General features: G+C 41.6%; 1 protein-coding gene across 1 annotated transcript in view; it reads right to left on the bottom strand.

Annotated features, from left to right (window-relative positions):
* Window positions 1-23,645, bottom strand: part of LOC112541406 (uncharacterized) — a 98,167-nt gene that overhangs the window by 28,976 nt on the left and 45,546 nt on the right. The window contains 24 exon segments of the mRNA XM_088138790.1: window positions 174-282; window positions 1,724-1,892; window positions 3,382-3,533; window positions 4,417-4,581; window positions 4,841-4,987; window positions 5,874-6,094; window positions 7,568-7,778; window positions 8,570-8,677; window positions 8,795-8,944; window positions 9,429-9,653; window positions 9,775-9,966; window positions 10,739-10,990; window positions 11,520-11,743; window positions 12,576-12,696; window positions 15,732-15,887; window positions 16,127-16,300; window positions 17,300-17,371; window positions 18,134-18,361; window positions 19,244-19,421; window positions 19,883-19,980; window positions 20,307-20,540; window positions 21,246-21,412; window positions 22,345-22,444; window positions 23,372-23,525. Coding sequence (XP_087994916.1) covers window positions 174-282; window positions 1,724-1,892; window positions 3,382-3,533; window positions 4,417-4,581; window positions 4,841-4,987; window positions 5,874-6,094; window positions 7,568-7,778; window positions 8,570-8,677; window positions 8,795-8,944; window positions 9,429-9,653; window positions 9,775-9,966; window positions 10,739-10,990; window positions 11,520-11,743; window positions 12,576-12,696; window positions 15,732-15,887; window positions 16,127-16,300; window positions 17,300-17,371; window positions 18,134-18,361; window positions 19,244-19,421; window positions 19,883-19,980; window positions 20,307-20,540; window positions 21,246-21,412; window positions 22,345-22,444; window positions 23,372-23,525 — 4,007 coding nt within the window.

A 23,645-nucleotide genomic window follows, 5' to 3' on the forward strand; every position in this document is an offset into this window, starting at 1 on the left:
GTCACCCCCTTACAATCTAAGATATGTCGTGGTTTATTACTGACTATTCTTATTCTCTCTCCTGCCTTACAGATTTCTCCGAGAAGGAAGACCGTTGATAAATACCTCCAGCCAAATAAACTACACTGATCCTACAATTTCAATTTGCTGAGGTAGCAAAAGTAATTTATAACCTGCAGTAGTGACCAGGGGAGCAAGGAAGACAATCTCTCTCTTTTCGCAGCCCAAAAACATCTTGAAAAGTAAAAGTGCCATCGGGGCATGGAAGGGGAGCCAAAGTACCTAAGAAAAGAAGTTACATTTTTTAAAAAAGTAGTCAAATCAGTGGAACTACATAAGAAATCGGAGCAAAGACTTACGACGGAGTCATATTATATTATGTATCAGAAATATTAATAACTAGGTAACTTCTACATTAGACAATACTAATACTCTCCCCACTATTACCTGCATACACAAACCAGTACTACTATAGATAAGAACATGCTTGTCAGATGCTCTGCATAACCACAATGAACTCTGAGTTGCCTGCAGTTTTCAGAAGGACACTCTCTTGAACTTGTTCCTACACTTACTGCAAATTGGAGTATTAGAAATATGAAAGATATTTTCCACCATCACATCCCTGACTTGTTCCACTGAAAATTCTGCACAGGCGTGCACTAGAATTGACAACATATTTCTCCACTATTTAAATTCACCAGTGCTAACATCGCTTCAATGTTCAAAACCTATGGATCTTATGAAAAAAAGAAGAGTGCTTTGTTTTGATTTTTTAAATTGGCATTTGCTGGTTGACTCTCGGGGAGATGTGTTATACATAGGAACTACCTCCCATTTGTAAATGGAGGCTCTCTTGGTAGCATCATGGCCCTGACTACAAACTACAAGTGGTGAGGATACATGTAAACTCTGGGTCTTATCTTCTCCAGAGCATCAGCTTTTTCTTTCTTTTTTACTATCCACCTCAATTCTAGCGATGGTGTACCTGTCTGCTCATTGCTCTTCAGCTTGGTTTTCCATTTGAAGGAATGCCTACCTTTTATTCCGTTACCTCCTATAATATCTGGGGGAAAAATTGCAAACCGCTCTTCTCATTGCATCTCATTCCATCTTCTACTATCCCTCTAGTGACTTAGAGCATCTTCTAACATTATAACACTATCCTCATTACTGTTGCTAGTTGTATAACTCTAGAAGATGCTATACATCAGTAGTTTGGATTCTGTCTTAGAGGGAAATTTGGCTGATTTATCCTCCATTAGAAATGGCTTGCAGTTGCTTGCCAGTCCAACAAAGGCTGTCTCTTAGAAGTGAGCTGAGACCAGATTCATACACCAAAGGGAAACAATCAGATGCAAATTTGGGTAGGAAAAGTTGTCTTCTCAGTTTCTTTAAGACCTAATTTGAAGGACTTTCTTGAGCCAAAGAATCTTTTCTCCTGTCCCTTTCCTCCAGTTAACCAGCAGAAGGTTTTTACCATAAAACAGCTAAGCAGTAAATGAATCAGTCTATTGAAGTTTTCAGCCCTGGAGTTTTTGCTAATATATTTTCCAGGGATGTCTGCAGGGTATGGTAAAAAAACTCAAGATAATGACCACAATGGTAGCTCCACCTGTTTTTTGGATGGCGCTTCAACCTCACCATCGTGGACCCCATCTTGATTTTTTTTTTTTTTTTACCGTACTGTACATATACCCTTGCCGTTTTCCCACTTCTATACCTTCAGGACAATATGAATGTGGTGGGCAATGCTTGGGTTCTGCAGGAAAAGCCTCATGGCAGTAGAACCCTGATGGGCAAGGAAGGCAATGTGCTGAGCCTCGGTTGGGCTGATATTCTCCAGTGGGACATGGAGTTGGATAGGCCGCCCCAGACAGGCAGAAATGGCCCTGTGAAGCAGAGAGAGGCAGGAACAGCACAGGTGAGACAAGCAGTTTACTTTTGCTTCCTGCAACATGCACCTTTTATTTCTTTAAAGAAGTACATGTCTGACTTTATAGATAAGAAATAGTATAACTAGAAAAGGCAAGAAATAAAACTAGTAAACAAAGGAGGAGTTATTTAACTCAGTTCTTTCTGTTACCTAGCTGGGTAATGAAACATTTGCAAGAAAAGAACCAAGCTCAGAGAACCCCAAGGACTCTTCCTTCCTTCCTTCCTTCCTTCCTTCCTTCCTTCCTTCCTTCCTTCCTTCCTTCCTTCCTTCCTTCCTTCCTTCCTTCCTCTAAAATTCTAAGGAGGGAGGTCATATAGGTCTAGATTCCCCCACCCACCCCAAAATTCTTTAATGATGTGCTATTCTGCAGGTGCAGTTTCCTTTAGAAGGGCATCACGGTAAGCGTATGGCATTTCATGACATTTAATTTAATCTATTACGTTACATACACTGAGCTTAATTCACTGCCCTACAGTTGTCACTGTTTTTAGGTCAGCAGGTGTTTGCAGACCATTTTCAAACTCTTTCAGAGAAATCGAGGAAGGGAAATGGCGGTATGGAAGAACCTATATTCACATTTGGTTCAGTTTTGAACCAAAGAATGATGAGATGTAAGAAAGAATTATGGTCCCAATTAATATAAAAAGGAATGACATTTGAAGGACTTGAGAATCCATATGTATTAAAAATCAAAACTAGTTTATGATAAAAGTTTTGGCTATAAAGGGGGATTTGGACAAATTAATGGAGGAAGAAGGTTTAGCAGTTTTAGCTAAATATGGAAACTCCAAAGAAAGAGTAGTTTATCTTTCACTAAAGGGCAATGCTTTCATTCTGTACCTGTGGCCTTTCTCAAAATATTTGGATATCTATTGAAGGAGAATGAATGCTGGACTAGATACAGTGGCCACATCACTGGGGAATTCTGGGAGTGGATGAGAAGTCCACTCATCTTAAAGTTGCTAAGGTTGAGAAACACTGGTCTAACCTCTTAATAAAAACATTCAGTGAAACTTTCACTGAAGGAGAAATAATTCAATCAATCAATAATATTTATTTGGTCAATAAATAAAAAAATTGAAATAGAGTGAAGCAAATGGATACAATAATATACCAATATAAATGTACCAATATAATAATAGAGGAGTGAATGCTATACTATTATGTGATTTATTTTGATAGCTCTTAGTATATTATTGTATTCATTTGCTTCACTCTGATTCTGTGTTGTTGTTTTTTTAATTTGCTGGGCATTGACCAAATAAATATTATTGATTGATTGATAATTGCTTCCACTATTGCATTGCTCTTAGCTAAAGGAAGTTTTTCCTAATATTCAACTACTGAAATGTCCCACGTGCCTCATTCCTACTGACGGCCATAACTTGCCCCCATGAGATCACTTTAAAGCACACAGTATTCTAGCTGATAATAGGACAGACCTCCGGGCACAGGAATGCAGTTGGGCTGAAGGAGCTGAAGTTTGCTGGGCAGTAGAAACCAGCAGCGCAAGATCCAGTTGGCGAACTCAACCCCATGCCGGCACAGTAAAATCCTGGGTCGCAAGGCACACAGTAGTCTAGAGAGGAAGCTCCTGCAGGATCAAAAGATGCACAGCAATTCCTGGAGAACCACATCAAAGGACCAGCAAGGAGTGAATTTGTACAACCTTCACTAGCTTAGTTAACCAAAGGAAGAGAGGTGAGCCGATGGTGGCTTTCATGAGAAAAGTCTTCTGTTCTTTTAAATGTATTTTTAAGGTTAATTGCAACAGGGAAAAAGGGTAGGATACCTTGGGATTAGAAAGATGGGAAGGCTGTTTATTGAAAACGGTTTGTACTTGATGTTTCCACCATTACAATGATTCCTCCAAAGCAATTATTTTCACCACTAATGACACCGACTTGTTCTGCCTTAGGGGAAGGACAAAGTTAAGCAAGCAGGATTTACATCAGGGAAATGGTAGAGAGAAGGAGATCTAGCCACTCTTGAAAAAGTATTTTTAATGCACTGAAATCAGAGAACTGCAAGTTTTTCTGCCCACCCTTTTGGCAGAAGGGCAGAAGAGACTGAGTAGGAGTGCCTAGTGAGCAGGTGGGTATGAAATACTAGCCCTCCTGTATCTCCCCTAAGGCTCCTGCCCTTCCTCTGGGTGGCACACAGCTTGTCCTGCCCTCCCTTCTCCCCACCAAGACCATTGGCTGCCATTACTTGCGTGGAGATCTCCATCCCACTGTTTAACTACAATTTCTCCCCAAGTCCTGTTGCAGAGTTCTGCAGAATTTTTATTCTTCATTCTTAAGCAGGCAGGAAGGTGGGAAGGCAGGAAGATAGGACTTGTCATCCTCCTTTGAAGGAGGACAATGATCTGGCACACTCTTGTGTGGGTAACCAACGCAGCTCCTTGTATTTGGAGAAACCCCATGGTAGCAGTCATTGAAATCAGCACTGTGGATGGCCTTCCAAACCATACTCACCTGGCGCATGATTCAAAGTGCCCACTGGACAGGCAATGGGAGATTGAGTGCCTTCTGGGCAAAAGTGCCCTTGGGGGCAGGGTCCGTTGAGTGGAAACTCAGGTGAGCTTTGAGGGACCGCATCAAATGCTCCCCCAGCACAGTAAAACCCAGCAGTGCAGAAACCTGCCAAAACAGAGGAGGAAGAGGACATTTCTATTCTCTTGAGAATGAATGAACTGCTAATAATATGGTCCAGGAAGTGGCAGTGCAGACGGTGGGAATCTCAAACATAGACCTATATGTAAAACAAGCAAGCAAACAAACAAATAAAAACAAAAATATCCACAACTTCAAAAAGAAAATGGCTGTGTTGGTTTTCTTCAAAAAGGCAGCTTAATACAGCTATGGGATAATGTAGGAGTGGGTGGCCAAGGTTTCTTACCATCAGGCTTCCAGTTGGCATTACCCCTGCAGTAGCTCCCAACTGGGCATGGCTTGCAAGCACTGATGGATGAAGCTCCCTCCAGGGCATTTAGTAAACCGGCTGGGCATGGTGAGGGCATGGCTGTCTGGGCTGGGCAGTAATACCCTGCCAAAAGTGAGACGGAATTAATAGGCTATAATCATACTTCAAATGTCAACTTCTTCTTTGAATTGAGCTTGATTTCTGGTGACTTCATCTATGCAGTTTTCTTGGCAACAGTCTAGAAGCTGTCAATCACTGTCTTCTGGGATGTTTCTTGACTTCCTGTTTCTTACACCCCTGGGATCTCCTGGTAGTTTTCTATATAAGTACTAACTCTGTTGGACCCTGCTTAGTTTCAGAGTCCAGACCAAGTAAGCTAGATTACATCACCTGGGAAGCTTCATATTTAAAATACTTTTCATATTTTCCAAGGAACTTGAGACTGTGAACCTAATGAATCTAGGATTAAGCTTCCCAAATCCCACTTCCTGCTCAGTGAAAAAAGGAAAAGGAAAAGGAAAAAAGGAAAAGATCTGTTGAGAGTCCACCTTGGGTTTGATCACATCCAGAGAAGGGGAGTCTACCATTCAAATGGAATTTGCCTTTGCATAACATAAGAAGATTACCTGTGTCCTGTCTCTGTCCCTGAGATGACACAGAATAGGTCTTTTCTGTAGGACATCGCTTCACTCATCTTTTCTCAAGAGTAAACATATCCCCCAGTCCTTCCTGATAGGTCTTTGTCCCTAGTCTCCTGACCATCTGGGTTGTCCTTCTCTGAATCTATTCCAGTTTTACTGAACATTTCTTCAAGTTTGGTATCCAGAAGTAGATTCAAGAAGAGGACACACCAATGCAGAACTGTTAGTTCCCATGGTTTGGAAACTCTGAATAGCATGGAAGAACATAGATATGATGGGAAAAAAAGAGGGTGACCTCCTTAATCTTCATCTAACAGAGTACATGTTTCTCATGTTATATATCAAATGAAGTCTGTACCCTGCTTTACCTCGAGGGCAGATGACTGGTTCCACTGTGGCAACACGTCGACAGGCAGTACCTGCTGGGCAAGGGAGGCAGACACTAGCTCCATCAGTGGGGCCAAACATCCCAGGCTCACAGGGCACTTCCAAGCTGGTACCTTGTGGACAGTGGAAACCTTTAGGGCATCGATATCCATGTATTCCATCATTAGGACAGGGGACAGAGTTGCCTTCAAGGCAAACATACCTGTGAATGTGAGAAAGGAGCAGTTGTAGTTTTTTAACCTGGTAGTCTCCTTTAAAGGGTAGGATCCTCATCCCCAAATAGTTTAAACTGAATTCTCTTAAACCCTGACACTTCAAAAACAGGTTCCCTGAAGCCTTTGTTTCCATCACTGAGAGATGGAGCAGAAGTTTTCTACTATCTTGACCAAGTCACAAAGCCCCAAAGAAAGGTAACTACACCATCCCACCATGCCCCATAAGGGGTGAATGAAAAGAAACATTCTTGGTGGCAAAATGGTGAGCTGAGGATAGTGGGAGCAGGACTTAAGTGCAATTGCTTCCCCTGTCTGGGTTTTCCATTTGATAGCAGGAAATGAATGAAGCTTCACTCTTTAATTGCATGAGATGGTGTATCCAGTATTTTGGTAGCCTTTTCTGAGCATTCTTTGCAATCTGAGAATAGGTTCTAAGATGCTCTGGGCCAGCAGAGAAGACTTAAAACACAAACGCGCATTACAGTCACGTCTTTACCACCCAGTATTTCCTGAGTGCTTGCACAGCAAAATGTTCTTATGCTTTGTGTATGGAAGGTTGCCTGTCCCAACCTAGTGTCTTCTGGCAGGTTGAGGAAATCTGCTCCAAGGATAGCCTCATTCCCTGCATTTCACCTCTTCAGTTGTGGCCATTCTTACCCACTTCATTTCCAAAACGTTGCCCCTCTGCCCAGCATACTGTTTTGTCTGGGGCTTCCTGCATTCTGTTCTGTTCCATTTGTTATATCAGCACGTACCAAGTTATTTACAAGGGATCTCTAGCGATGTTACCTACCTAGCAACACACTCAGTTCTCTTTGTACGATTGCATTTAACAGGATTCCATAAATGCACAAGACACGTCTGGGGATATGAAAGTACAACCCACCTTTAGCAGAAGGAAAATTTCTAACAAGAATAATATTCAGAGTTATGGATCGCTGTCTGACAGTCAGAGTAGACAAAACATGGGCAAATGAGATGGAATGGAACATCTTACATTGGAACATGGCTCGCTGCAAAATGTCGCTAGTCCCACTCTTCCTTTATGGTTGGCAAAATAACTTTGGATGGAGTGATGACATTTCTAAACAGCTTGCAGAAAACTATGCTTTCCTTCTTGCAATCACCCAAACCCTCCAGATGCTGTTAAGACTACAAATCCCATCACCAATAGCCCTTGCGGCCAATGAATTTGGATGGGGAAAGGTTGTATTAGTACAAAGGAAAGAGGATTGGTATTTGGTTCAAGCATTTCTATAGTCAAAGGTTTGCTTCCAAGACAGGATTCAAATGACCAGTTCTCCTTTCCCTACCTTCTGCCACCTGTGATGGTCTCCAGAACCAGTTGAATCGTCAGATCTGCTTGCCACACTCAAACTGGCCCAGTCATTTTGAGAAAATGATTTTGTGATTAGAGACTGTCATTTCCTCTGCTGGGAACCTGCATGTCTGCGTCTTACCCTTCATTACATGGTATCATCTGGGACAGGTCAGATGTCCCTGACTGGCTGCAGATGAATCCTGCTGGGCAAGGTAGGCATTCACTGTCTGCTTTCAGGCCCAGCATAGTGGAAAAGGAGCCAGGTGAGCAAGGGATGGGAAATCCAGTCCCAAGGGGGCAGAAATGCCCTCTTGGGCAGATGTCATTCCCAGTCAAAATGCTGGCAGAATCTACCTGTACAAAGATGAAAGGAACAGGAATTGGAGAAATCAATAGGCTCTTGTTAAAAAGAAAATCTGATAAAATCAGTAGAACGAACCACATATTTAAGCTTTTTATAAAACCATGTTTGCAGTCCAGATTCACTCAGTACCTATTTCTTTAACAAATATCCTAACTTTGTGACAGTTCATCGGTTCTCCTACTTCCAGCCAGAGATATACAGTACTTGCTGTTATTACAAAGAGGAAATTTTGAATAGAGCAAACAAACCTGATTTCTTGGTCTATAGAAGATTGGACAGACTGCATCTGGGCAAACCCAAATGTGAATTGTTTCAGCACCTTCCAGGTGCTGTGCTGTGATAGCAGAAAACTAACACAGCCCTCCTTCTTCCTATCACCCAGACCTTCCAGATGGTGTTAGGACTACAATCCCATCACCAGCAGCCTGCAGGGCCAATAAATGTTGCAGTCCCAGCACACTGGGAAGGATTAGACGGAGAAAGGTTGAATTAGTACAAATAAAAAAGGGGTGGTATTTTTACTGGAAGCAAACATGAATGAAATAGCCACAACTCCTTTGTTTTCTATCCAGACCTATCACCATTCAGAAATTCTCGGATTACAAATGTCCAAAGGCCCAACACACTTCAGCTCTCATCGCCCCTAGCTAGTATACCAGCTGAGAGATTACAGAAAATGAAGTTGGCTGCACCGTCTGAGAATTGCATTCCCAAAATCTCAGGAGGGATCTGCCCTGCCATTCCACCTGGGGCTGTGCTCCAGAATGTCATTTCCACTTACTCTGTGCCTAATGGGAGTTGAGCTGACTGCTCCTCTGCTGCAATAGTAGCCTTGATGACAAAGTCCAGTTGGCTGGAACAGTCCAGGAGTTGAACAATACATGCCTTATATAGGAGAGAAGAGGCAACAGCAGAAGGCACAGAATGTGAATGGCAAACAAAGCTCTCTCATCTTCAGTCCTGGGCAGCCCTTTCTAAACTTGGATCCAGGCCCTCTCTTACCTGCTGGGCAGGATTCACACTCAGATTCCTCATCCGCACCAGCCTTAGGTCCATAGGTACCTCTGGGGCATGGGTGTTCCCTGCTGGAAGTCGTGCCAGGTGGGCAGAAATACCCCATAAGACACAGCTGGGGAACTGGGATACCTTCACCTAGGAAAGGAAGAGCAGCTTGAAACTTTTTGGTAGCAATGTTTGCTTTTAGGGACAAGACACTTTTATTTCAGAAAGAAATCCTATAGGTACAAATTTCCAAACTCATCTTTCTAAAAAAACCTCTCTTTGTCATTCCAGAGAGATCTGTGCTTAGGGACTCATGGTACGAGTCTCCAGCTTTATTGCAGCCTTTGGATGATACAATATGCTAATCCATAAACCATGGTTCACAAGCTACAGTTGGTTGGGTTTGCACGTCACACTAAGCTAGGACTCATCTAAATCATGGATTGTTAACTCAGATACAATGGCTGGGCATACAAGTCGTGCTAAGCCATAAACTGTCATTTACAAAGTGCCATGTTTGGTTTCATACAGCATGCCAAACCTACATCGAACCAACCAAATTACGGTGCAGTGGAATTTAGCTTTGTGCGAAGTCAGCCTGTGCTTCTAACGATTGAATTTCCCATGTTCTTACTGTGGTTGGAGGGCTCACAAAAAAACCGGGCAGGACAGGGATCACAGGATGCCTTCCCCTCTTCTGATTGGTAGGTTCCCTTTTCACAAGCTACTGGATCCACAGAACCCTCAAGGCAATAAAATCCACATGGGCACCGATGGGCAGATGGAGTGGCAGAGACTTGGCCTGGTGGACAGTAGTAACCAGGGGAGCATCTCCCTTCTGGAGCAGTTTTTCCTGCCCCTAAAATCATCAAGAGCAAGAAGGGTGTGCTTTTGATTATGTAGATAAGAAACACCCACTTGGTGCACCAAAATTATCTCCCCCCTCCATAATAAGCAGCCAATGTAAAGTTTGCACATACCGCTGCAGAAATTCCCAGCTGGACACTGTCTGCAGTCTGTGATATCCCGTTTTCCACTATGGGGATTGATAGTCCCTGGGATGCATGGAACAGGAGTCCCAGTGCCTTGGGGACAATAGGATCCAGGGGGACAGAGGTTCTGATCGGGGCGTGAAGATAACAGGTCACAGTAGAAGCCAGCCTGACACGTTCCTGCAAAGCCAGATATTTCATTTTTTTCAAATAATTTTATTGAAGATTATATAAAGAAGATAAGACTAATACCAAAGCCAAATACAAAAATACATTAAAAAATAATATAAGAAAGTGCAAAGAAAAAGAAGGGGAAAAAAACCGACCACCAAAAAAGAAAAGCAAAATATTTCAGAAAGGCAAACAGGTGATCTTCGCAATGTAATGCATTCACTACAAAGTTCATTGCTTCAGAAATGAGGGTGCTAATCTTAATCTTCCTTGGAAGCCACATGTTTCAATTTATATGCCTGATAGTCAAAAGCAGATATAGAATGTGGGGGTCACAACTCTGTTTGCTCAGCACTGAGGCATTCAGGGCGTGCCTCGAATCACCATTTTTCAGGTCTCCTTCACTGAATGAACAGCATTCAGAAATCACTGAAGACCGGCTGAGGAAGGATGGAGAGAGAGATACAGACATTCAGATTTTAATTTCCCATCAAGTGCTGGACTCCTGTTCTCTTGGGTTTGCGCTCCCTCCACAACCCATTGCAGAAAAATAAACTAAGGTTTCTAATCTAAGCACCAGACTGTCTGCAACACTCATTGAAAGAAACAGATCATGGAAATCGCATGTTGAATTGTGTTGGTAGGCAGCCACAGATCAGAGGCATAACATATGGATTTTAAGGAAGAAATAGGACTAAACCTCTCTCTTAGATCAGCACCCAGCTGGTTTGGACACATCCCGACATGTACCACTGGTATGCTCAAGGAGTACGAGACCTACCTGAAACAGCAGCCAGCCCTTTTCCTTGGCAGAAGCTTCCTCCAGGACAGGGCAAACAGGCATTCTGGGACAACGTGCCAAGTAGGGGGAGAAAAGTCCCTCTTGGGCAGGGGGTGGGGCTGATGCTACCCAAAGGACAGAAATGCCCTGCAGGACATAAGCCTCCAGTTTCATCTTGAACAGGATTGGGTCTCCAGGCCTTCAAGATGCAGTAGTAGCCAGGCAGACAAGGGCCACTCGGAGCCACTAAACCTGGAAGAGAAGATTTACCTGGAAGAGAAGCTCTGAATTCTACCAAGTGAGTGAGGTTCTGTAAAATACCTGTAGCAACCTAAGGAATTCACTGAGTTTTCTGCTGCAAAACTTGTATCTGGGATCCACTTCCAAGCATAGGAAATGTGTTTATAGATAAGAGGTGAAGGATCTATTCCCACACAGGATAGCCAACATAAAAGAAAAATTGGAGCTAGAATTGGTAGTGAAGCTGGTATATATCTATGTGTGTGTATATGTCATCTCCCACTGTGTTGTGGGGAGATGACATATAATGAATGGAGTTCAAGGTCTTGGGCAGAGGTATCCTCCAGACTTATCATTGGGAATCATCATTGTCATTGTCATCCTCATTACAACATCAATAAAAATGCACCAATGTCTCTCAGTAATTTGCAGCAAAACCATAGGAAATGGTTTTGTAAATGCAAACATTTGCATTTAAAGTTACATACTTTAATAAGATCAGATTTTGCAGACAGCAGCCCAAGTCTCCTCTCAGGTTTACCTGGCCTTGCGCAGAATTTGCCTCCGGGACAAGGCTCGCATTCCCTGGAGCTGCTCAGACTGGTCTGATTACTAAAGGTCCCAGAGGGACAAGGGAATTGCTTAGCAGTTTTTGTTCCTGATAGACAGTAGTAGCCTGGCAAACAGTCCAGAGGATTGATTACTCCTGGAGAAGTCCTTCTGGAATTCTTGGAATCTTGTGTTTGGAAACTGGGGTCACAGAATCTGTCAATAAAGCAAGCAATGTTCAGTCTGTTTTCATTTTCAATTTTTTTTCCTATGGATGGGAATTATCTAGATCAGGGTTTCTCAACCTTATCAACTTTAAGATGTGTGGACTTCAACTCCCAGAATTCCCCAGCCAGCAGGCTAGCTGGGGAATTCTGGGAGCTGAAGTCCACACATCTTAAAGTTGATAAGGTTGAGAAACCCTGATCTAGAGTGACCAGTTTATTTATTGAGAGCCATTAGAATACAAGTCAGGTAGTGCGAAGCTCAGTTCTCTGACCAGACATGAATTCCATGTGGGTGCCTCAAGCATTATGATAATAATTCAGGTAGATCATCTGAGCTTGCTAAGGATCAATGATCTGTGAGATGATTTCAACATTCAAAGTGCTGCATTTTGAATGTTCCAGTCATCTCACAGGTCATTGATCCTTAGAAGCTCATATGATACATCTGAATTGTCATCATACATATGTGCATTGTGATCCCTATACCTCTCCCCAAATGAGATGCAGAAACATGAAACGCTAAATCAAAGATGCACAATAAAACATCTCAGTCCTCAAAAGAATTCCTTTGCTCGTCTTCAGACAGAGCACACTAGCCTGAATAAAGCGGTCACAGTATATCCAAATGGAGGTCCTAAATTCAGGAAGAGAGAGAAAAGAATGGATGTACACAGCTCTGCTACTGGATCTGGGGCATAAAGGCATCTCCTCTGCATGGAAGAATTAAGAAGGAAATGCAGAAAGCAAGAAGAATAAGAAGATGTATTTCCACTAAAGCTGCCTGAAATTAATTAAACAAGGTTGCAAAGTTGGTTTCTTACTTTCCCGCTGGGCAGATTTTGCACAGGCTTTGGCCCAGCTCATCTTGATATTTACCAGGAGGACATGGCTTGGGTTCTGGGCTGCCTTTGGGACAATAGTGACCAAGAGGACAAAGATGGTCTAGAGAAAGAGAGAGAATGAGAGAGAGAGAGAGAGAGAGAGTTAGTTAGTTTTCATTATGTCTCCATTTAACTGGCATTGTGTTGAGTTGGTTTAAGAAGGAACATAAGAGTTTAAATAAGATACAATATCAATGTATCAGTACACTATTTTTCTCCCCAAACTTCATCTCTATGCTGTCCTTCTTCTTCAGTTTCTTCAACTGCCTTCTTTTTCCTGTGCTTTTGTTTCATTATGTCCTGTTTCATCGAACAACTTTTCCTCCCTTGCTTCTCCTTCCCTGTCCTCCCACCCACCTGCCTCTCCTTCAGTGCTCACCAACTTCCCTTCCCTTCCCTTCCCTTCCCTTCCCTCCCCTCATTCCCAGGCTCTTCATTCACCTGCCCTGTTCTCTGTGACCTTCTAGGAGTTGGCCTCGTAACCCCAGTTTGGAAAAAACAAAACGAACACAAAGCCAACATCCTGTGGGTGTTCATAATGGCAAGGCTGTTTTATTGCACGGCTGAATAAAAGAGAGATTGTAAAATTTTTCGCCTAAATGTACATTTACACCGAAACCTGATACTTAGTAAAATAGCATTAATCTGCCTGAGAGCGTTTCTGATTTTCCTTTTTGTGATTGAAGGTATGTTTGAATGCTTTTTATTTGATTTATACACTATCTTTCTGTTTGGCTCAGCATGTAAGGTAGCTGATCACATTTTTGAAAATGACTATAAAGAGTAAAAAACACCGATTAAAATGAACACGAGAGGGGGTTATTATAATTGACAATTGCATAGGGTTGCTGCTGAAAGTGACAGCTTTGCGCACATAAGGAGAAATCATACCACTTGGTTCTTATGCTCACCACAATGGTTCTGTAATACCTTGGCACACAATAAGGACTAAATGTTCCAAGGGAGAAAAAGACACATACGGAGTATGAGTTTCATGTCTGATTGTTCTTCCCTTAACATCCATTGCCTGATCAGGAGAGGACAATCTATAACCCAATTCTATTTTCCTGAAAGGTAAACTCTAGGCTGCTTTATAGATTTTAGAGCTGCTTTTGACTCTGTTAACAGAACCAGACTTTAGGCTAAATTAGAGAATTTGGTTCCCAACAGGGATCTTACATATTTAATATAGGCACTGTATCAAGATAGTATAATACAAGTTAGATTTTAAAAAAAGGCTCACTTACGGGAGATATTACAATGAATAAGGGAGTGAGACAAGGTTGCATGCTAGCCCTTACACTATCTAACATCTATCTCAATGATCTGGAGACCACATTACTTCAGGTTGATGGCCATTGTCCCTCATTAGCCAAAACGAAAATGTGTGCTTTGTTATATGCGGATGACGCTGTTCTTCTTTCGTGTACTAGACTGGGTTTGAAACCTCTACTTGAGGCCCTAGTTAAGTATTGCCAAAAAGGTCAATACAAATTCACTATGATAAAACTCAAAGTTTGGTTTTTGGAAAAAAAATTAAAAAGTACACCTGGAACATTCGCGATCATATAATAAAGCAAGTGGAGAATTTTAGCTATTTGGGCATTTTATGGAACCATGCTCTAACCTGGCAAGATCATTGCAAGGCAATACTTCTGGAAGCAAAACCTACTATGATGGCCCTGCTTCAATATTTTTATTCAAAAGGAGGAAGTTTTCCTCCTGCAGCAATACAAGTGTTTAATGCCAGAATTGTATCTCAAACTTTATATGGAGCTCCAATTTGGATCACATTTGCTAATAACAAGAGAGCACAACTGCAGGCGAAATTTTTAAGAGCTCTTTTAAGTGTTTCAAGCTGTGCTCCAAATTCTGTTGTTCTCTTGGAAACTGCAATGCCCTTTGGAAACAAAGGCTTGGTTAAGCACTATTAAGTTTTGGTTGCAAATATATGTTTTTTTAAAACAAGGAAGGATTGCTTCAGGAAATCCCAGATGAATCCTTTGTAGATACGTGGTTTAAGCAGGTGACTCAAAAGATTAGTCAGATTGGCACTGATCCTGATTATTTATTCTCCAGGAATATGTCATCAGCATTTCATTGTATCAAACAAAGACTATAGGATAATTCAGCACAGGAATTAATTGCTAAAGCTGAAGTTTTGTGTTCACCTGTAACCTTTGGAATTAACTACAGATATACTCTTCAACTCCCTAAATACCTGAACAGCTTATATTTAAGTAAATACAGAATAGCCTTTTCAAAAGCCAGATTAAATCTGTTGCTATCAAATATGCTATAGGGTAGATTTCAAAAAATTCCCATCTCTCAAAGATACTGTTCCTGTAATGGTACTGATCTTGAAATGGTGGATTACATTTTATTGTATTGTGAATTTTATAAGAGTCTTCGGTGGGAAGTTATCTGGCCTATTTTAAAATCCAAACCAGGAAGAGATACTTCTGAGTATGTAAAAATTTTACTTGCAGATGAACATCCGAAAATTACAGCGGCAATAGCCAGATTTTTAACTATGTCTATAAAAACAAGGTTTTTAGTAACAAATCAATGAATTGGGGTTTTAAGTGTATTATGTAATATTTATGAAATATCTTATTTGTTAAACTGTGTTATCTAATGCCCTGTTCAGATTACATTTGTAAATTGCTTTGGGGCCTTTTGGGTGTAAATAAAATGGATTGATGATCTGCAACTCAACTCAGCCCCCAAACCTCTTCAGTAAAGCCTCAAGAGCAGGGTTTTTCAAACTTGGCAACTTCAAAATGTGTAGACGTCAACTCCCAGAAGTCCCCAGACAATTCAGAGATATTATCACATCATTATTATTCTCAACTGCTGAAAAAAATTAGGAATAGGAAACAAATAAAGTTTGCTCATCCCTGTCCTCCTCAAAGCTTTCAAACGTATGTCAAATAATTTAATTTTTTCTTTCTTTTTCTCATTGATGCCCTACCCAGGAATTTCTCTCTCCCCACATTTTCACCTCATCATGGTGAGGGATTGATGGATTGTTTGCTTCTTTTCTGTCTCTTCTAACAATAAAAAGTAGCATCCTTTAAGTATAGAATAACCTACCTGGATTTTGGTCAAATATTGATCCCTCTGGACAGAACCAGCCTTCTGTACACAAATTCTCTGGAGAGGCTTGACCCTGGAGGGAACAAAACCAGCCTGGCATGCAGAGATGACAATCCTGGGCTGACCGGCCACCTTGGTGGGCTAAGAAAGAGCCTATAAAAAGAATCATGTCAGTCCCCCAGTGTTTCCATTTTTAGTTAAGCATGTAGAAACCCAGCATTTCAGAAAACAAAGTAGCGTTGCATTCTTTTCCTGACTATCCAGTCTTCTTTTTGCCGAGAGAGTTTCCATTCATTCATTTCCCCCCTTCGGTCTCATTTCATTTCATTTATTTCATTTCATGCCATTAAGAGAGAATTGAGAAATATAGCAATATCTACATGCAGACCTACCTGCTGGGCAAGGAAATGGGGAAGAGGTCCCCCGGGGACAGAAGTAGCCTCGAGGACAAATATCTCCCATTGTCCCATCAGTTGGATTGGGTAGAGTAGAGCCTCCAGTACAGTAGAAGCCAGGATCACATGGGCCAGATGGCACAGACAATTCAAAAGATGCACAGTAAAAACCTTACGGAGAAGGAAACAATAGGATGGGTGTCTTCTTGAATCTCCTCATCATATAGAATATATCTTCTATATTCTATAAGAAGATATATTCTTGCACTATTGATCTAAGCTACAATAGACTACAACACTATTGGTGTCATTTCAAGACTGTATACAAATGTGACAAAATCAAACAGGTCAAGTATGAGAGTTTAAATCTTCCTTCTTCAACCTAGATGCCCTCCAGCTGAGTTAGACAACCACTCCCAGAATCGCCTGTAAGAATGGGCCAGAGGATCTTTCAACTGCACTGGACTGCAATTCCAGTTCAGTTGGGTGAATATACTTATTTTGCAAATCATGCTGTGGGGAAAGTTTTGATTAGATGCAGTGCATAAAGCTGAGGCACGTACAGAGAGGATACATGGACAGAAAAAAGAAACCAAGAAGCTGCATCACACATAATGTTTTGTACCAGATGTTAAATCTATGAGAACTGACAGGATTTTGCATATACAATCCACACATTAATGCTATAGGATTCTAGGCTAGACAGAACCGTTTCCCCCAAACCCAAGACACATCTATCCAGCAGATGGCAGAGTTCTAGAATGGGATCTTCAGCTGCAGCAAAAGTAAGGCAAAGAAGTACATTGGAGGAAAATTTGGTACTGTGGGTGTGCTTTGAGTGCAAAACAGGCTCTTTTAAAGGATTTTGGAAGTGTCCTGAGAGCAAAACAGATGTTTCAGACTCAAAACACACACTATGGGGTCCCATTGGCCTTACTCTTTTCATATTTTTGCTACTGGTTGACAAAACCCAGTGTTGCTCTGCTTCCTTGTTCTCTCATCAATGTAAATTTGTAGCCCACCGTTGGGACCGGTGGAGAGATCAGACCCCAGGAGATAGAAGTCATTCCAGGACAAAGCTACTCAGTGTTTTCTGGTCTAGAGGAGGGAACTTGGATATCCAAATCTGAATGCCAAGGGTTTGTTGGTGAAAGCAAGAAATACATTTACCTGGAGTACAAAGAACAGGAACAGAAGAACCTTCTGGGCAGAACAACCCTGCTTGGCACCTTCGAATTAAGTCTGCTTATGGAATAGAAAAGATTACGTCTCAATTATACAGAGCAAACACGATGAGCATTTTGTGCTACATAAACATGAAAATTTGGCTCTCGAACCATTTTAATTTTGTCACCAAAGTAGATCTGCATAATTTAAGCAAAAATGTGAGTTTCCCCCCCTTTTATTTGTTTTCTGACTTGAATATATATATATGGCTACTTTTACAAGTACAGGAAGGAACACAGACTGAAGGACTGACCTAACTCAGCTCTAGCTCTGAGATTTCAACAGGTGCTGATGACATTCAGAAGCCATAATTATCTTTTAAAAGCCTGGGAGTGGAACTCTCTAGTAACCTGTTTTATATAATTAGCACCACGCATGGCTGCCCTGAATATTTACAAGTTAATATAATCAGTGCAGAGGTAATTCCCCTGTTCTTCTTTGGGCACAGCCTAATAATAAATTCTAATTTTGTTTTCTGACCAGGGTGCAAAATTTATCTCACCCTCCCAAGGATATTAGCGAGAGCCAGTTTGGTGTAGTGGTTAAGGTACCAGGCTAGAAACTGGGAGACCGTGAGTTCTAGTCCTGCCTTAGACACAAAGCCAGCTGGGTGACCTTGGGCCAGTCACTTTTTCTTCTAAAATCTTGCCAAGGAAACTGCAGGAATTAGTCCAGGCAGTTGCCAGGAGTCAACAATTCCTTGAAGGCACGTGCACATGCGCATACACACACACACAGATATTATTCAATAATAATTTAAAAAAGAAACTTAAATACCAGAGTGGTTTCCTAGAGATATTGGTTTGCCTGATGTTGACCCAAGTGGGCAGTACCATCCTGGCATGCATGTGCCATCTGGGCTGATCAAGCCTGGTTTGGAGCAAAATTTCCCAGATGGGCATGGCTGGCACTCAGCAACAGTCCTGATACTCAAAATTTCACTGTAGGTCCCCCTGGGACAAGGAAACTGAGTAGCAAACTTGGTGTTCCTTGGGCAGTAATGACCTAAAGTGGGAAGGAGATGGATATTTACCATTAATTTAGCAGACTAATTCAAAGCAAGTCCTTCTGGAGCTGATTAAATCAATTAATATGAAATCAGAAATTAATAATGTTAATATAAGAGAAAAGTGAAGGGGGTATTTTCCTTTAACTATTAGGAAAGTATGATATAGAAATAAAATATAGAATCTCAAAATAAATATTAACTATACTTAGAAGGCATATGACTAATGTCATGGACAGGTTGCTTCTTACACTCAAAAACAGAACATTGCACTTGAAAACTAAGTGTATCTTCTGAGCTGTGTGGTTCCAACTCATATGAAGCAGAACCATCAATTGGCATTCAATAGAACCAAGCAACTATGTTTCTTTATGCCCCCATTCATCAGGTATAGTGGAAACAGAAATAAAAGAGTTCTGAGGCAAGCTGAACTCTAGTCAGATAAGGATGAATTACAGGAAACCAGAACCTGACCAGAAGCCAGTATGTCTGCTCAGTAGTAATCTTCAGATGATCACAAGGGTCAATATCTATAAGGAAGTTGAGAACATTCCAAGTTCTGAGTAGCGAGAGATATCTCCTGATCTTGGCTACTTGCTCTACTAGGGGTCACTAAAGAGATAAACAGCACAAAACCTTCCAAATGTTGTTGGCAGTATGACCAGTGGTGAACAATGGTAGAGTTGTAGCTCAGCATCTGATGGGCAACACATTGTTCATCCCTGGCTGGCTTGCTATACTAAAACTTCAAGTCACATTGCTTCAGATCTCAGAGAATGAGTTCAGGCAATATGCAACTAGAAGGTCAGTGGAGAACTAGATCACTGCAATTTGTAAAAGTCAATACTGTATTGGAAGGATTGGAGAATGGTTAAACTCACCAGCAGGGCAGTGGGTATAGTTGGCAGCACCAAGATCACAATAAGCCCCTTCTGGGCACTCCAAACACTGGTCCATGCCCCAGAAGGGAGTGTAGCTCCCTGATGGGCATGGCTGTGGTCTACCACTCCCCATCACACAATAATGGCCAGGTGGGCACTGTCCACCTTTGCTTGTGATCTGTAAATAAAAGTGAATTATGTCAGGGTAGAAGATGTTGAGGACACTAACGAGAAGCAAAGAGGAAGGACAAAATTATGCCACGTGGGATTGTTTATTTAAGATATTGAGTTGGTTGTTAGGATCCTACAGTAGATTAAAATCTCAGGATCAGCAAGCTATTTTGGAGCCTGTCCATCTCTCAGTCGAACCTACCTCACAGGATGGTTGTCAGGATAAAATCTATTTAAGATATTCCTTTTAACCTTCAGCACACACACACAAACACGCATACATACAAATAGTGACTGAATAGTTTGAGGACTAACTATCTGAGTAATTCTCTTCCTTATTATAAAACTATCTAGATATTAAAATCTTCAAGGGAGGTCTTTTAAATATACCCGCTGCTTTCAGGACTACCTGCTGGGCATGGATCACTTTTAAATAATGGAATATTTGACTGCATCAGCACCACTAACCAGAGCAGGTCTTGGAGAAACAGCTCCTCCACTGCAGTAAAATCCTGAGTCACAAAGACCAGAAGGAGATACAAGCCCTGCTCCATCACAGAAATATCCTGCAAGGAAGCAGAAATTCAGGAGAGTTTTCAAGATACACAGCTGATGGGAATGAAAAGACAAAATGAAATGAGTTCTTAAAAAACCAAAGACCAGGATAGGATTTAATCAAGGGTTATTCAGAGGAGGGAAAGGCTACCAGATCTAGGCTGTAAAAAAAAAACAAAAAAACTAGACTACCATTATCAGCAGCAAGTTGGCATTTCCTGTTTTTTTTGCTGCCATCCAGTGGCATCTACAGAACCTGATACAGCCTTCAAACTTTCTGTACTCTTTGATATATCACGTTCGTACATTAAGATTTAAATTCCTGACTCCCCCATACCTGAGTGACACAGAAGGCAGTCTTCCATCTTGGTATTTCCTGTAGAGTTGCTGAAGAACCCAGAGGGACAAGGTTGGGGTGTAGCAGACCCTTTAGGACAGTAATGACCTTTGGGGCATATATCCCCAAGCAGATCTTTCATTGGGGTTGGGATAGATGCACCTGCCAGACAATAATAACCTGCTGAACAAGGGCCAGCGACATGGGCCTGACCTGGGAAACCACAATAATGCCCTAAAGGAGAAGAAATGGAATCCACAGTCATGGGATGATCAACACTGCATTAAAAAGAAAGGAAGCACATGGCACAGAAAAGAGTCACTGTAACCCACATTCAGTGGAGAAAGAAGATCTGCCTGAAAGACCTCGCCCAAATAGATTGCCATTTCAGATTTGCTCAGAGAAGCAAAACCTGGTCTGAACTATTTCTTATTGCTTAACTTGTATTCAACACCTCTTTAAACATGTTCATTGGACTGAATATAGCGTTGCAAGACAATACTGAGATGTAGTGATTCCTAAGAGTTCCTAGGAACCCATTTCTAGAAGGATAAGGGAAGTACCAGGAAGAATTGAATATATACACACAAACATCAATTCTTCTGGGATGTGTGTGTGTGTGTATGTGTGTGTATGTGCATATGTATGTATATAAAATATCCATTCACCTAGTCTGAGGCACCTGCTTGATTATTTTCCTTATTCTCTATTTCTATCCAATTAGTCAAAAGCAAAGGCAAAACTTGAAAGCTTCATTATCACTTATAACATTCATGAGAATAGGGTGGGTTTGTTTTGGTAAAATGCACATTGCTTCTGCTCTGAAAAAAAAATACTAGAGCTGAATTTCTTGACTTTCCTCTTCCTTCCATGGCCTCTAGAGAAAAGCATTCAACAAATGGTCAGTGAAACCCTAAGGATGATTCAAAAGATACCCACCTGGTGTACATGGTAGGCACAGAGAGAGGTCACTGATTCCTACGTTTGGGTTGTAAGTCCCTTGTGGACATGGAAACTGAATTTCTGACATTGTGCCAGGAGGGCAGTAATGCCCAACTGGACATTTGCTGCTGACCAAGGAGGAGGAATTTTGGAGACAAAAGTACCTTCAAAAGAGAGAGCATGAGAAGGAGGAAACATTGAATTCCTGGGGCAAACATTTCACCATTTCTTAACATGCCAAACTCAATAAAAAACAGGGCCTAAGAGTGATCCATTTCCTGATAATATTTATATATTCCTGTTTAACCAAACTTGTTTACAGAAACATTGAAAGCCATAAAAGAAGGAAAATAGCAGGAAAAAACGGCAACGCATAGAAATATAAAAGTGCTGACAATCATTTTTGCCTAGCACAGTGAAAAGGCACTGTAGGTCACGAGGTTCAAAGATTTCAAGAAAATAGACTTTATGTTCTGGGTGCTAAATGAGGAGTTCTGGGAATGGTTGTCCCAGAAATGGGGAGCTGTTGTTAAAAACCATCTCTAAAGAGCTACACGGTCTGCCCCACTTGATGGGGAATTCAGGGAAGAAGCTTGGAAGATGATCTTAGGGTCCCAATAGGGATGTGTGGGAAAAGGAGGAGGAGAAGGCCACTATTGCTTTTCACAGAAGAAGGGGAAGGTAGGAGCTGTGAGATTCAGGCAGTGCTGGTGGAGAAGGAATTTAACTTTTCCTCCTTTCCCACATTTAAATTGTCCCCTTAAAATTCTATTTTTGCCTTCAGGGGACTACACAATAGTCTTTTGATTGCATTTCCCACTTCAGCAAGGAAACACCTAATCAGAACAGCAAAATGAGTAACCACAAAGCAGCTAAGGCTGCCCAAAGTAAACCCAGAGGCTGAAATCAAGAGGACACACTTAGCCATACAGAACCCCAACTGTGATGTCAGTCGGTCATCCCTTCTCCCTTGGTTTCCCCTTAGCAGAAACAAGTATTTCCTCTGCTCTGTCCCATCCAGCGGGCTACTGCTATTGAAATAGTTCTTCCTCTCTCTTTTTGCACCAGATTTCATGATTATCATTGTCCTGCTTACCCGCCAGGGCAGGGCAGGCAGCTGGCTTGCCTCTCCAAATCATTATATGACCCCGCTGGGCAAGGCAGTGGATTAGCTGTGCCTCGAGGGCAAAAATAACCTAGAAGAGAAATTGGCAAAGTATTAAAACCAGCAGGATCCCCTTGTAGTCCAGACATGACTGAACACCAGCACAAACAAGTTCTGTTTCAGAGCAATTCTGAAAAAGGCCTCTGAAAGCAATGAAGGTCTGTAGTTCTGCTGGGTCAGGACAAAGAGGAAGACACCACAGATTCTCTTCTAAGAAAGGAGGAAAATGTGCTGCAGAGCACTAATCTAAAGGCATGGGGAGAAGAGGAATGAAAACATCTGAGGAAAAAATGATGTTTTTCTTCTCAGTTAAATTCTTTGAAAGGGAGGAATGCAACTGGTAAGGAAATGCACACATACACATGCCAATTTTCTTATATTCAACTGATTCATTCATTTCAGTAGGTTTGCACTGGATTTTGTTCTACATAATTTAAGATAGGAAGTGTCTTATAGTCCTACCTGGAAATGCTAAGGACTCAATCTTTGGCATTCTGAGGACATGCCAACCTACTGAGGCCTAGTCCAGATTTTTGCAGTGGGAATAGACCATAAGGAATGTCTGAGGGATCTGTTCATAGGACCAAACCTTCTGAGAAATTTGTGCCAGAAGTATCAACAAGCAAAGACCTGAATTATAATATCAGAAAATTCCAGGGACTCAGTGCTGATTGAATGAGGAGAAGTTCTCCAACCACTGAGAAGCTCCAGAGCTTAGTTTTTGTTCCCAATCATCCCTGGAAGTTGCAAGTGTTTTGTAATAACTGAGTTCCTTTAGAAAGAAAAAGCTGGGGCTGAAAGGGCTAAATACTAAAAACAAAAGTTCTCTGGAACCTCTCATCCATGGATAAAAAAGGCCATTTCAGTCAAAATTAAAGCTTGTCAGAGAGACCTAAAGGGTAAGAAAGGTCCACTGAGTAAAAAAATGTAACAAATCTCTGGAAAATGCAAGAGATACCTTGTGGACAAGGGCCTCCACTTTGGCTTGTGGTCAGTGGGTTGGGCAGCAGTGAGCCCAAGATGCAGAAGAACCCTTCTTCACATGGTCCTGTTGGGGCTATCAACCCAGGAGTGTTGCAGAAGTGGCCTGGCAGACAAGGGGAGCACTCCACCTGTCACAGATTAAGAACATTTTCCAATCATTTTCCAGGTGAAATTCAGAGTGTTTGTAAGAGGGAGAAGCCTTTCAAAAGATGCCTCTTCAGTTAGAAATGTCTAATTTTTGAACACAA

Source organism: Python bivittatus, unplaced genomic scaffold, assembly GCF_059951505.1.
Source record: "Python bivittatus isolate LINGU-HERP-01145 unplaced genomic scaffold, Pbiv_v1 ctg000320_np1212, whole genome shotgun sequence".
In the NCBI taxonomy this organism is placed as follows: Eukaryota; Metazoa; Chordata; class Lepidosauria; order Squamata; family Pythonidae; genus Python; species Python bivittatus.